General features: G+C 50.5%; 1 protein-coding gene across 1 annotated transcript in view; it reads left to right on the top strand.

The window, feature by feature from the left end:
- The window catches only part of Tspan15 (tetraspanin 15), a 42,417-nt gene extending 37,239 nt beyond the window's left edge, over positions 1-5,178 (top strand). The window contains exons 5-8 of the mRNA XM_005360101.3: positions 165-281; positions 3,064-3,111; positions 3,699-3,815; positions 4,248-5,178. Coding sequence (XP_005360158.1) covers positions 165-281; positions 3,064-3,111; positions 3,699-3,815; positions 4,248-4,397 — 432 coding nt within the window. The 3' untranslated portion in view covers positions 4,398-5,178. The remainder of the gene's footprint in view (positions 1-164; positions 282-3,063; positions 3,112-3,698; positions 3,816-4,247) is intronic.
- Positions 5,179-14,138: the final 8,960 nt, after the last annotated feature.

The raw sequence follows: 14,138 nt of genomic DNA, 5'->3' as shown, positions 1-14,138 counted from the left end.
CCCCATCCTGGCCCCCACCCCCACTCTGGCACTCAGACCTCCACCCTGACACTCCCACCCTCACCCTGGCACTCCTGCCCCCACCCTGGTACTCCCTCCTCCCCACCCCCACACACTGACCCTGGCTTTGCCAATGACTCAGATCGGTGTGCTTTCCTCCTCAGTTCAAGTGCTGTGGCGGGGAGGACTACAGAGACTGGAGCAAAAACCAGTACCATGACTGCAGCGCCCCCGGGCCCCTGGCCTGCGGGGTGCCCTACACCTGCTGCGTCAGGAACACGGTAACCGCAGGGGTGCTGGGTGCAGGATCCCCCAGCTGGTCGGGCTCTGGCAGAGGAGAGATGGGTGGGCAGCCTCCTCTGTGGGTGTGTCAGTGAGCATCGCTGGAGCATGTACATGGCCCAGCCCAGGCTCTTTGTATCCACAGCAGGGATGCAAAGGGAGACCTGGGGAGACCAGAGGCACTGTTACAAATCCCCTCTAGAAGACTTGCCCAAGGTTGGCAGGGCTGGCATGGAATGCAGCTGTGTCAGGCCAGGCGCCCGGCAGGGGCAGCCAGCTCCACCCCGTACAGTGCAGGCGTGGTGAGCAGTGCTGTGGCCAGCAGGGACATGGTGATGTAAACGCCAGCCTCCACCTTTCCCTGGCAGGAGCCTCTCAGCTGTTTCCCCAGCCATCTGGGATGCTGAGCTGTGCCGTCACCACGACATCAATCCTGATGTATGACAAGTCTATCAGGCACTGCCCCGTTTCTGGACCGAGCCCGAAACAAAAGCCTCACAATTACTCCCCCACCCCCCATGCACACACCCTCGTGCAAAGTCTCTTGTTGATGGTTCCAACAGCTGTGCTTACCACCCCAGCCAGTCACCATGGGAACAGAGTGGCTGTGGGCGGGGCTTCTGCCCAAAGTCTGGACCAGTGCCAAATGAACTTGCCCTGTGAAAGGCGGGGTGGAGGGACTTTGGAAACCCCAGGCCTCTGAGGCTGATGAGTGCTGTGGAAGGTTCCCCGAGTTTGCAGAGAACTGCGGAAGGTGACCCTGAACTTCATCGCCCATGAGAGCACTTTGGGTGTCCAAGATGAATTGTGGAAGCCCAGTGTGCCTTCCTTCATTTGCTTATTCATTTAGCAGCCATTGACTGAAGACCTACTGTGTGCCAGACATATTGCGAGGCTCTGGAGGGACTGCAGGCACACGTAGAAGTCTCTCCCAAGTGGGGACGATTTAGTGAGAGAAACTGACAACGTAAGTGACAGAGGTTTGAAGGAGACACTCAGGAACATTCAGGGAGGCTGCAGTTTTAGATACAGAGGTGGATTGTGAGGAAAACCCCGAAGGAGTGGGGGAGTAAGCTTCACAAGTGTTTTTGGCGAGGGGAACCCCAGCACAGAGAGTGTCAGGTGCAAAGGTCCTGGGGTAGGAATTGCCCTGGTGTGTTTGAGAACCAGCAGGAAGGCCTGTGTGACCAGATATCAGACTGAGATCAGCAGGGAGTCGGGGAGATTCAAGGTGGTACCCTGAAGACCACAAGGTGGTGTCCTCATGAGTGACAGAAGTCAGCGCTGAGGTGCTGGCAGCAAGTGGGAGTGGAGCAGCCACAGCAGGAGGGCAGACTGCAGGGCACACATAAGCAAGCAAACACCAAGTGGGAGGGGGAGGGTGGGGGTGTGAGCAGTGGCGGAGGTTCGGTGCCCTTTGGGTGCGAGTCTCCGCTAAATCTATACATATGATCCCTCCAAGTTGACTCGCTCGCGCGCCGAGGCAAGGGAGCCAGGCTCTCACACTACCATGTCCTCGGGCGGGGCGCCATGCAATCCCACCTCCAGCTGCCCAGCGAGGTCTCTCCTGCCACCTCTTTCTCAGCTACGTCATTCCCTAGTCGCATCCATCGCCTTCTGTCTAGGCTACCAGTGCCGAGGCGGGGGCTTCGTTCTGTCCACTGTGCGCCAAGCCCCTAAAATGGAGACTGATAGCAACAAATGCCAGCTAACCTTTGTTCATTAAGTGAATGGCTGGCCCTTCCCTCTGGGGTCAGTGCCATGTGAGCGCTGGGCACGGCTGGGTCTGAGGGTCCCCGGGGGAGTGTCATAACTGAGAAAGGTTATTCTGTGCCCACGCCAAGTCCTGCCGCTTTAAATGATCTGATGACATCTGGGACTGGGGTTGTAAGCAGTGTCGCCCTGGCCAGAGCCCTTCCATGCACTTGTCCCTGTGACAGCAGGTTCCCAGGTCACGGTCCCCTGACTTTCCAGAATTGGGGGACCATCTCATCCACTCCCCACCCCACCCCTGATTCTATCAAGTGCCACCTCCTCTCCATCCTCTTGGGGTTGGATCCCGGAAGCGATGCCTCACTTACATATGCAGGGACCCAAACTGGATCCAGGCTGGACCTGGGACTCCGCCTCTCCCCTTATGACTGAAGATGTGACCAAACAGGGCACAGGCAATGATGGGAAGTGTCATGGAGCCTACTTGGAAAGGAATTTGATGGGGGCTAGAGCCCAGCCTTAGGGTTGCCCTGTGTAAATCAGTCAGCAGGGAGCCCTGGAGCATGGCCCTTTTTTCAGAGAGGAACTTCTATGACCCTGGTGGTGAACCCAGTGTTGAAAGGGCAGGGAAGCGTGGCCAGCGGCCCAGCCTTGCCCTCAGGTAAACCGCAGCTGGCAGGGGGCCCTGTTGTGGTTTGAGCAGTTTCTTCCTTTCTGAGAGCCAGTCAAGTAGGAACAGCCTGGCTGGACTGGGAAATACAGATGGGTCAGCAGAGGGGCGGGGTGCCTCAGGAGTGCTTCTAGCTAAAGAGCTGGACTGCAGTTGGCAGAGGGGTTATCTCCCACAGGGACCCCCAGGGAGGGCGGCGGGTCTGCCCTAGGCTCTCCACTGGGCATTTCTTGAGGAGGGAACTAAGAAACAGGCTGGAGTCGGCTGCTGGAGGCGGGAAATCTCAGCTCCCTCCACACCAGACTGTACACCCACCCCTTGGCTCTTTCACCTGTAAAAGGCGTGTCCTTCGGATTACAGCCCGTAGAGTTGTGATTTGTGATATGTTTCTGTTTCAGACAGATGTCGTCAACACCATGTGCGGCTACAAAACAATTGACAAGGAGGTAAGGGCTTGAAAACCTTCCGTCCCCAGAAATGGTGTTCCTCTTGTGTCCCCCCCCCCCAGCTGATGGAGGGCCTCTTGTACACTTTAATCCTGAGTGCTAGGATTAGAGGTGTACACCACCGTGCCCAGTCTTTTTCTTTTTTAAATAACCCACGGGGTCCAATTAGTTTTGCCCATATATGCATGAGGGTGGGGCCATCCACTGGAAGAGGGGCAGCCTGCCAGCAGCCACACCCCCAAATGATGTTGTTTAATAATTATGGGATGAAGCAAAGTTTCATGGTGAGGAATGGTTCACTCGTGGAAAAATCTAACAGTAATTCTAGAAGCTTCCCTGTACATTAAAACCACGTAGTTATAGGGTTTTGTTGTTGTTTTTCCACATATACCTGGAGTTGGCTTTTGGCTGAGGTGATAGTGTGCAGTGCTGGGTGGCATCTGAGAGGCATGTGGGTATACTCTGCCATCCCCCAGTCCCCAGCAGTACTGACCCCCAAAGTACTGCCCCGGTGTCCCCAGTGCTGTCTCAAGAGCAGTACTAGAAAACCCAGGGTCCCGTGCTGACACCACCCTCTTCCTGCACAGCGCCTGAGTGCCCAGAACGTCATTCACGTGCGGGGCTGCACCAACGCCGTGTTGATATGGTTCATGGACAACTACACCATCATGGCGGGTCTCTTACTGGGCATCCTGCTTCCTCAGGTGGGTAGTCTGTGGGGACAGATGAAGCAAGGCTGGGTGATGAAGGTGGAAGTCTAGAGCCCCTGAGAGAGGGCTAGGGTCTGCAAGGAGAGACAAATGGAATAGCCTCAACTGCTCACTTAGTATTGGCTCTGGCTTCAGCCCACCAGTGAGGTTGTATGGTTACCACATCCACTTAACAGAGGTGGCAAGACTTTCCAAGGTCCTGAATAAAGTGTGACAGAGCTGGGCTGGAGGCAGAAGGCCCAGATAGTGAGGCACAGGGAAGTCTCCATGTTCCTGGGAGGGACAGAAGAGGTCTAGCCTGGAGCTGCCTGAGCAGTGGATGTAAGGATGCTTCAATTTCCCTGGCTACCCAGTGTCATGGGGGAACTATCTGGAAGGGATGCCCGTGTGTCAACAGGCTCTCACCCGCCCCCTCTCCATCCTCAGTTCTTTGGTGTGTTGCTGACATTGCTGTACATCACCCGAGTGGAGGACATTATCTTGGAGCACTCGGTCACCGATGGATTGCTGGGACCTGGTGCCAAGTCCAGCGTGGACACGGCGGACACTGGGTGCTGTCTGTGCTATCCGAGTTAGGACCTGGTTGGGCACAGCAGCCTCAGCAGGCACTGTACTGCACGGCACATCCCAGTCTACACAAGCCGGACAGAGGAGCTCCAGCTCCCTGCCCACTTGAGGCGCCGACCAAAGCCCAGGGTATATGCGCCCGTGTACAGTGTCCAATGGCCACTCCTCCCAGGGAATGGCTGAACCCTGCGGAACCCCAGGGGATAGGAATGACCCAGCTCCAGTTCTGGGCCCCAAAGAAGGAAGTTCAGAGCTCAGGATGGGCTCAGTTTATTTCTCGCAGTGCCTCTGACAGTGGTCATTACGTCCTGCCCCTTCAGAAGCAGTTCTGCGGTGGTTTTCAGGAGAGAGGAGAATGTGTTTGTTCCGCAGGGCAGGAAGTGCTGGGTTCAGCCCCAGTCCCTGAGCCAGATGTGCGGTTGGACCATGTCTCAAATTTCCAGGTGCCTTGAGCCCTCTGTAAGGCTCCTGCATTGCCCACCTATTTTCTACGTGGTTTTTTATAACATTCATGTTTTGTACACAATTAACAAAAGTTTCTGGCTACTCAAAACTGGCCACCCCCACTCCCCCTCCCCAGTTCACTCTTCCCTCTGAGTCAGCTCATTAATCAAACAATAAAGATGTGATTTTTGGGGGGATGGTGGTCTTTCATTTGTATTATTTGAAAGTCTCTGGTTGGTGCAGGAGTTGAAGGAGAAGCTGCTCTGGAGCGAAGATTGGTATAACTGAGGCCAGGGGCAGCATGCACAGTGCTAGTATTTCACACACTAGGGGAAACTGAGGCTGAATGGTAAGGCATAGAACTCCATAGGTGGAGAAATGGTCACACGGAGAAGTAGCTGAGCCCAGGGCTCGGGAAGGAGATCTGCGAAGGCAAATCTACCCGTGTTACATTGAAAAACCTTGGTAGGAATCCGCAGGTTGTATCCAGGGACTCATGCCAAGCAAAGCTTGGTGCTGGTCGCCCCCTGCTGGAAATGGCAGGTCTTGCAGGAAGCGTCAACACAAACGTGTCACTCCCAACCCCACCTGGGTTCTAGGTTTTCAGGACGTTCTTAGTAGATGGGTCAGTAGAAATAAAATGAGAATCTGAGTGGTATGGGGAAGGGCAGGCGCAGGGCTTTAAAAAGAGCGCTATGACAATAAGGACATCAAAGACCACATGAGGCCAGGCCTAACCATCTAGCATAAATGGTAAGGCATCTAATGCTCATAGCTGTTTTTAGTCCTTCCTGTTATCTCAGTTTTGTTGATGGGAAACAGGCAGAGTGGTTAAGTAACTTGCTGATGCACGGGACTGCTTATGTAGCATCTCTGCTGGAATTGTGTCTGTCCATAGATTCTCCTCGGTGTGCGAAACCAGACTTGACCAGGGCTGTGGCTCCCATGCTCGCTATGGATGCTTCTGCCCATCCCCCTTTAGTTGCTGAGATAGTCTCATGTAGTCCAGGCTGTGTAGCCGAGGATGGCCTTAAACTTCAGACTCTCCTGCTTCATCCTCATTGAATGCTGGGATCACAGTCTGGCACCGCCACATCCTGGTTATGGAATGCTGGGGCTGGAGGCTCTTTATATCCTGAGCCCCTTTGACTTGGGCACAGGGCTGACTGTTGAGCCCTCTAGCTCTGGTTGCTCTCAGAATTCTTCTGTGCCCAGAGGAGAGGGCAGACACCTGTGAGGCACGACTAATAAAAAAACTCAGGGAGAGAAACTAAGGTTCAACCTGAAGATCCGGAAAGCAAAGCAGCCAGCTACTGGCTCTTCCCTTGACCTCAGTCCGAAATGGCGATCCTGCCTCCAGGAATCTGAGAGTGAGACTGTGTGTTGAGAGCTGTCTCCTCCTGTTTTATAATCCTCTCTACAGCTGGGACTAAAGGCGTGTACCGTGATGATTAAAGACATGCACCACCTCGTTTCTATGGCAACTAGTGTGTCTACTGGGATTAAAGATGTGTTACTGTTACCTGGTCTGTAAGGCTGACCAGTGGGGCTGTTTTACTATCAGATCTTCAGACAGGATTTATTTATTAAAACACAATTGAAATGCCACTATACACCTGTGGCACAGCAACATGGCCAGGACACGCGGGGGGGGGGGGCCTTTGGTACTACTCTGGAGCCTGCTTATAAAAGCCTGCTACTCCACAGCCCCGAGCCTGGTGACTCTTTCCACCACCAGGGCTGGAGGTTGTTGCCCTCCCAAGCCTGAGTTCCCATGTGCACTCAGACCTCCAAACCTGTCTCGTCCCTCTCAAGAAAAAGCACACGGAGGGAACTTTGCCAGCCAGTTTCAGGGGACTCCTCTGCCACGGCCCCTTTCTGTGACCCTATGTCAAGGATCCCAATGTCACCTTATCTCCCAAGACTAGACCCTAACCCACCCACGTGGGCTACAGTTTTGAAGATTTTGATTTTGTTTTGGATACACAATTTTTCTGTGTAGCTCTCGTCATCCTGGAACTCACTCTGTAGACTAGGTTAGCTTCGAACTCAGAGATTCGCCCGCCTCTGCATCCCGAGTGCTGGGAGGCACCACCACTGTCTGACTGAAGTTTATTGTTACAAGGAGAATACATTTGGGAATGCTGACAATTAGGTTCCAAACCTGGGGCAATGGCTGAGGTGCCTACTTGACCTATCAAAGCGGCTTCTGGCTGCCAGGTTCTCCCAGCATCCCTCAGCCCCTACCTGTTACAGGGTTCTCCTGGCTAGCAAACTCAGCCTCCTACTCTAAACTTCTCAAGCCCAGGGCACTGACTTCATGTGAAAATTCCAAAAACTGTCTGGAAACTTCCTTTTAAAGTATACACAAGAGGATACAAATTTGCCAGGCATGGGGGATGCATGCCTGAAATCCAGCACTCAGAAGATTGAGGCAGGAGGATTGTATTCAAAATAAAACACCTCTGTAGTTTTGTCCTGTATCCCTGCCACCTTTTGCCTTTCCTTCTGTGGGTCAAAATAAACCTTTTCTTAAATTTCTTCTCTCAGGTATGCTGTCATAGCAATGAGAAAAGTAACTGAGATGGGACTCCAGTGTTTAAAGGAGCAGACAGAAACAATGGAAGCATCCGTGCAATTTAAGATAACAAACACATTCATTGCTCTAAAGAACGTTAGCTCTGTTACAGGAATTCTGTCACTGGCCCGCTAACCAATTGTATGGAGCATTTTGGTCTAAGAGGCGGGGTTAGCATTGGGAATGGACAGGCGGAGCTGAGGGATGCATGGGCCCTGTGCGCCTTTTGGAACGAGGAACAGCAGCAGTGGAGCGTCTGGTGACTCAGCTCATTCTCCGTCCTGTCTTGTGATAATTGTGCTCGGATTTTGCCGATAATAAATGGTAATCATTTGACTTCATTGATCATCAGTGCCCAACGTGGGTCTCTGCTTACAGTTTTCTCCTAATCCCTTCTTCCTAGCCCTCCCCTGCTGTAGGAAATCCTTCAGCCAGTAGTCTTTAATATACCAGCCCATTTGGGCGTGGCCTCTTATACTATAAAACGCTGATGTAACGTGCAAGTGCATGCTAGCTCTCTCTTGGGGCTGCTGGATTAGGTTGCTCCCCGTTTGAGCAGAGGACTGTGATCTGTGAGTCTACCCCTAAATAAATAACCCTTTATTATACACAATTCTGAGCTGGTGTGGGATTTCTTTTTAGCGTCAGTCAGTCTTCACTCCTCGGCACTGCCTGCTCCCCACTTAGGCAACCCCTATCTGCTTTCTGTCCATCTTTTCTAAAGAAAAGATTTCTGTATCAGTCTGTCTTTTCTAAAGCTTTTACAAGGCTAGGCTCACATACACTCTTTTTGGGATCTGGATACTTTCTTATAATATTATTTTGAAAGTCATTCATTTCTGTGACGGAGTTGTATGTACTCCATGGTACTGACATGCCATAGTTAATTTATGCATTTACCAATCAATGGACTTTGTTGTTTACTTTTTTTTTTTTTTTTTTGAGACAGTCTTATAAAGCCCCGGCTGGTTTGGAACTCACTGTGAAGATTAGGTTGGCCTCAAATTCACAGAGATGCTCCTGAGATTAAAGGTGTGTGCTGCTATGTTCAGCAACAACTTTATTTTGTTGTTGCAAAGCTGTGAACATTTGCATGTCTTTGCAAAAACATGTAAGTGGCGAGGCAAGAATGCTCTGTAGTTAGGGGCATTTGATTTCAAGCTTGATGTCCTGAGTTCAGTCACTGGAATCCACATAGCAGGAGAGAGCCAGTTCTTTCAATTTGCACTCAAACCTCTATATTTGTTTCATGGCACAAACGTCCATACATATACATCATGCGCACATGTGCGCATACACACACAATAATAATTAAACTGGACCTTTTGTTTTCATATTACTAAATTTGGAGAACTCTATATTCTATGTAAGCTTTTTATTGCACATGTATAATATACAAATGTTTTTTCTCCCCAATATTAGTATTTAGGAGCACTGGCTGTTCTTGCAGAAGAATCAACTTCAATCCCTGTACCCACGTACTTGCTTATAACTCCAGCTGTCTGTAACTCCAGTTTCAGGGATCTAACATTCTCTGTCTCCACAGGCATCTCCACATATGTGGTGCGCAGGCACATACACATACACCTACATAAAAATAACGAGTCTCTCCACGTGGCACATGCCTGCTTTTCTCGCTACTTGGAAGCCTGAAGCGGGAGGAGTGTTGAAGCCTAGAATTTTAGGACCAACCTGGGTAATATTGAGGCCCTGCCTCTTAAGAAAAAGAAGAGTACCCTTGTGAGTGACTGCCTTCCCAGCCAATCAACCGTGGTCTGGGGAAGTTCTGCTGTGCCTCCTTGGCAGAACACTTATCCGAGTTGGGCTTGTTGACTGTTTATGTCCCCTAATGGAGGGGTGGGGGAGGGGCAAGAGAATCTCACCTGAGAATCCAGCCACTCCCGACCACCTGCTATACGCAGCACTACCTTAATTGCAAAGGCCTCTGGAAGTGGCTAGGGTATACAGGCTGGGCACTGGCGCTCCATTTATGCAGCTATGGGTGCGTCATCATTCCTGCAGGGTGAAGGCTTTCCAGGTGCAGCCCTTTGTGGGAGGAGCACCCACACTCCTGTAAGGAACTCCTCTGTAAGAACGCCCGGTAAATTCACTGGTTTCCCGGACTGAACTTTGGTAGAACTGAGCCTTGGTTTGTTCTTGCCGTCTTAGGAGAAGGGTTAGATGTTATTTATGTCTCCCTCTGGGGAGGAATTTTAGAGAGAGCCTTCATGCTGCCAGGCGGTGAATTCTCCTGTACCTAACAGTATCCTACAATCATGCCTAGAAGCCCCTAGGGGGAGCCAGAGTTGCAGTCTTGAGAGCCCATTCCAGCAGCAATGGAAGCATATAGCCATTAGGTGGCGCTGTCTCCTCACGCCTCAAAGCCCAGCTCTCTGCAACTCTGCTTCCACAGAAGCTAAGCCTCACCTGGGAATCAGGTGGGGCGAGCTCTGGGCTCCACCTCCTCACCTAGAGGGGCAGCCACAGGTGAGGTAAGCTAAAATCACCACAGCCACTGGCGTGTAAGGGCTTCTAATAAATAACTGTTCAAACCCCGTGTGTTGGCACGGGCCTGTAATCCCAGCACTGGGAAATAAACGGAGGCTGGAGTAAGGCCTGCCTCAGCTGCACATTGAGTCTGAAACAAGCCTTGGCTAGATGAGAGCCTGTTTCAAACAAATCGTTGAGTGAATGGATGGCACAGATGAGGGGAGGGAGGCAATAGAAACTAAGGTTATTGTGGTTGGTTTGCTGTTACGGGACAGTGTGTCAGCCGGGACACTGGGGGCTTAGGAAGACCCGGTGACTCACCAAAATCACACAGTCGGGAGAATAAGCAGGACGAGGACTTGAAGGCTTCTGCCTGTGTCTCACTGACACAGAAGGACTAAGGCCACCTATTTATCTCTCATGCTCTCTCCTCATGAGTGAAATTCCTCTCCCTGACACAGCCCTTCCCCCATCATTACGTAGCCACCAGAGGGAAGTCTGGGCCTTGGGCATCCATGAAGGCCAGAGGAAACTGAGGAGAGGGACAGGACGCCAATGCCAGAATGAGCCTGTGGGGCCACTTGTTCACCTACTGACAGGAGGGTAGCCACCCTTACCTTGCCAGGATGACAGGAGACTAGCCGTGGAAGGGCTCTTGAGAGGGCGCTAAGTACCTACTCTCTCCACACTGCTGCCGATGCCAGGGTGCAACACACGCGCATGCGCGGGCACACACACACACACACACACACACACACACTCACACACACACCATAGCACACTGGCTGCTGCACTAACATTGCTACCGCATTGCTTGCCAGGCTCCGTATCCCCCACCTACAGTAGGATTTTTATGTGCCGTGTGTGTGTGTGTGTGTGTGTGTGTGTGTGTGTGTGTGTGCCCGTGCACCTCTATGTAGCCTCTGTGTGCACATGCATCTGTACATACTCATGCACCCTCATATACATTAACATACACGCATGAACACAGCATGAGTGTTCATGTGCACTTATGCATGCATGAGCACACAGAGATAATTCATCATAGAGGACAATAGTCAACAAAAGTATAATATCTCACTTAAAATTGGATAAGGGCTGGGGAGGTGGCTCAGTGGTTAAGACATATGCTGCTGTTGCAGAGGACCTGAGTTCAGTTCCGGGTGCCCATGGCAGGCAGCCCACCTCAGTCTGTAACTCCGGCTCCAGGGGATCTGCTGCCCTCTTCTGGCCTCCTCCTGCACCTACACTCACATGCATGGGCATGTACACAGTGAACCCTCCCCCACCCCCAATGAAATACCATTGGATATAAAAACAGTAGACCTAAATGTTTGCAAATCTAGTAGAGGGCTGGCTGAAGAAACATTCCCAGGATCTAAAGGGTGAGGATGTTAAGGCAGTTACAGACAGTTGTTAGCTGCCATGTGGGTACTGGGAATTGAACCCAGGTCCTTTGGGGGGAGCAGCTTGTGTTCTTAACCGCTGAGTCTCCTTTTTCTTTCTTTTAAGAATGATTTTTATGTATGAGTGTCTGTGTCCGTACACGGTTGTCTGCAGAGGTCAGAAGATGGTGTGAGGTCAGCCCTGGAGCTGGAGTCACAGGTGGCTCTGGGTCACTTAACATGGGGATTGAACTCTGGTCCCCGGGCTTGCATGGCAGGTACCTTACCAGCCGAGCGTCTTCTAACCCACAACTGTTCTGTTGTTAAGCTCTATCGATGACAGCCTTCTCTTATTGACACTCCAGTCCATTTTCTTTGGAGATCCCTGGGTATGGATAAGTGTGTTTAAAAGTCCTATTTGCTGCCTATATCATAAGGCAAAACGAAGACCCTATCTGGTCGGTAACATTCCGTTCCGTCTCTGTCTTCTCTTCCATCCTTATTTAACAGAAGTTTTGTTTCTGAGAATTGTTTCCATCTGTGTAAAATAGGTTTGTGATTATTTTAAGATTCCTTATAAGATTACCTTTCAAGATAAACAATAAAGTGATTGGTCCTTTCTTTGTAACAGCCAAAACACAGCCTGCCAATAAAAGACCTGACTGAGAAGAATACCTTGCTTGCCTATACCATTAATCTATACCAAGTTGCTTGGGTATAAATATATGTGGGTTCTTGGGATAATTTGTTTTTCACATATAATTCGTAAAATGTTTAAGCATGTAAAGGATATGGAAAACACGCTGTTTCCTGGCTGTATTCTTTATAATCATTCGCTTGAAATATAAAATGCAACCATACTGTAATTTTTATATTGCTTGAAAGATTTTGCTGGGGTCTATAAGTTGTAAGGGAAAACAGAGAGAGAGGAGAAGGAAAACATCAAGAACGAGAGGAGGAAATCGCCAGGAAAATAAAGAATAGAGAATACAGAAAAAGCAGGTCCAATGGGAGCATCTGGAAGTGGAATTCTTTGGGGGAATAGGGGTGGGCAAATCGGTCTTTACCGTTTCTCACCACACTAGAGTCATCTGGGAAGAGGGAACCCCAACTGAGAATATGCCCCCAACCAGATGGTCTGCGGGCAAGCCAGTGGGGCATCTTCTTGATTGATGATTGCTGTAGGAAGGCTCAGTCACTGTGGGCAGTGATATCTCTAGGCAGGTGATCCTGGGCTCTTTAAGAAAGCAGACTGAGCGTGTCATGGGGAGCAAGCCAGTAAGAAGTATTCCTCCATGGCTTCAGCTTCAGTTCAGTTACTGCCTCTAGGTTCCCCCCTTGAGTTTCTGTCCTGATTCACCTGAACTCTAAATTATAAGTTGAAACAAGTACTTTCCTCTCCAAGTTGCTTTTGTTCATGGAGTTTTATTCCAGTAATAGAAATAGAAAGCTAACTAAGAATAGGAACCAACAAGATGGCCCAGTAGGTAAAGGGGCCTGCCATTGACCTGAGGTTCTGTGTTCAATCCCTAGGACCCACAGGATGGGAGGGAAGAGCTGATTTCACACAAGCTGTCCTCCGACCTCCACAAGTGCTCTTATGTGTACACACACACACACACACACACACACACACACACAAATAGATGCTTAATAAGATTAAGGAACAGAAAGAAAAATATTGTGACAGACAATAAAACTATGCCAGAAAGACATACCTAAGAAAAGACAAGAAACTTACAATTAAAAAACAAAATATATTAAGAAACAAAACATGGGGGCTGGCCGGGCGATGGTGGCGCACGCCTTTAATCCCAGCACTCGGGAGGCAGAGGCAGGCGGATCTCTGTGAGTTCGAGACCAGCTTGGTCTACAAGAGCTAGTTCCAGGACAGGCTCCAAAGCCACAGAGAAACCCTGTCTCAAAAAACCAAAAAAAAAAAAAAAAAACCAAAAAAAAAAACCAAAACATGGGGGCTGGAGAGATGGCTCAGCGGTTAAGAGCATTGCCTGCTCTTCCAAAGGTCCTGAGTTCAATTCCCAGCAACCACATGGTGGCTTACAACCATCTGTAATGAGGTCTGGTGCCCTCTTCTGGCCTGCAGGCATACACGCCAACAGAATATTGTATACATAATAAATAAATAAATAAATAAATATTTTTTTAAAAAAGAAACAAAACATAGCTCTGGAACCCAGGGGGCAAACCTGTCCTGTGTGCTGGACCAAGCCCAGTGGAAGGTCCAAGATGGTCAGCGTTGAAGCCTCTCAGAACCTGGCACACTTTGGAGGAGGGAAGGCCAGAGATTGAGTCTATCCCCTAGCCTCATCACCACCAGGAAAGGAAAAAGCCTGACACGGTATCACCAGGTGCTGACTAAGTCAAGGGGACTCAGCAAACAGCTTGACTGCAGGCTTCCCCCACCCCCTGACCCGAGCCCCAGCTGCAAAGTCTGCTAGAAACATCCTTGCCCTCCTGACAGGCAGAAGGCTCAGCTCCACCAGGAGACCATCTTAGCTGCTCTCCCTGTTGCTTTGATAAAATACCCCGACAAAGGCAGTTTAAAGGAGAAAGGGTTAGTTCTGGCTCAGATTTCTAAGTTACAGTGCATCCTGGCTGGGAAGGGAAGCTGGCAGGAGGGCACAGCACTTGGTCACAGCATACCCACAGTCAGGAAGCGGAGAGTGATCTGGGTTGTGCCCAGGTCAGCTCTGCATTCACAGCAAGCTCTTTGCAGACCGAGTCATCAACTAAAGCCCCACCTTCCTTTTTATTCAGTGTAGGACCCCTGTTCACTGGATGGTACCATCTATACCCACTGTAGGGATGGTGCCACCTCCATCCACTGTAGGG

This window comes from Microtus ochrogaster, linkage group LG2 (assembly GCF_000317375.1).
Source record: "Microtus ochrogaster isolate Prairie Vole_2 linkage group LG2, MicOch1.0, whole genome shotgun sequence".
NCBI lineage: Eukaryota > Metazoa > Chordata > Mammalia > Rodentia > Cricetidae > Microtus > Microtus ochrogaster.
This window is presented reverse-complemented; position numbering and strand designations above follow the sequence as displayed.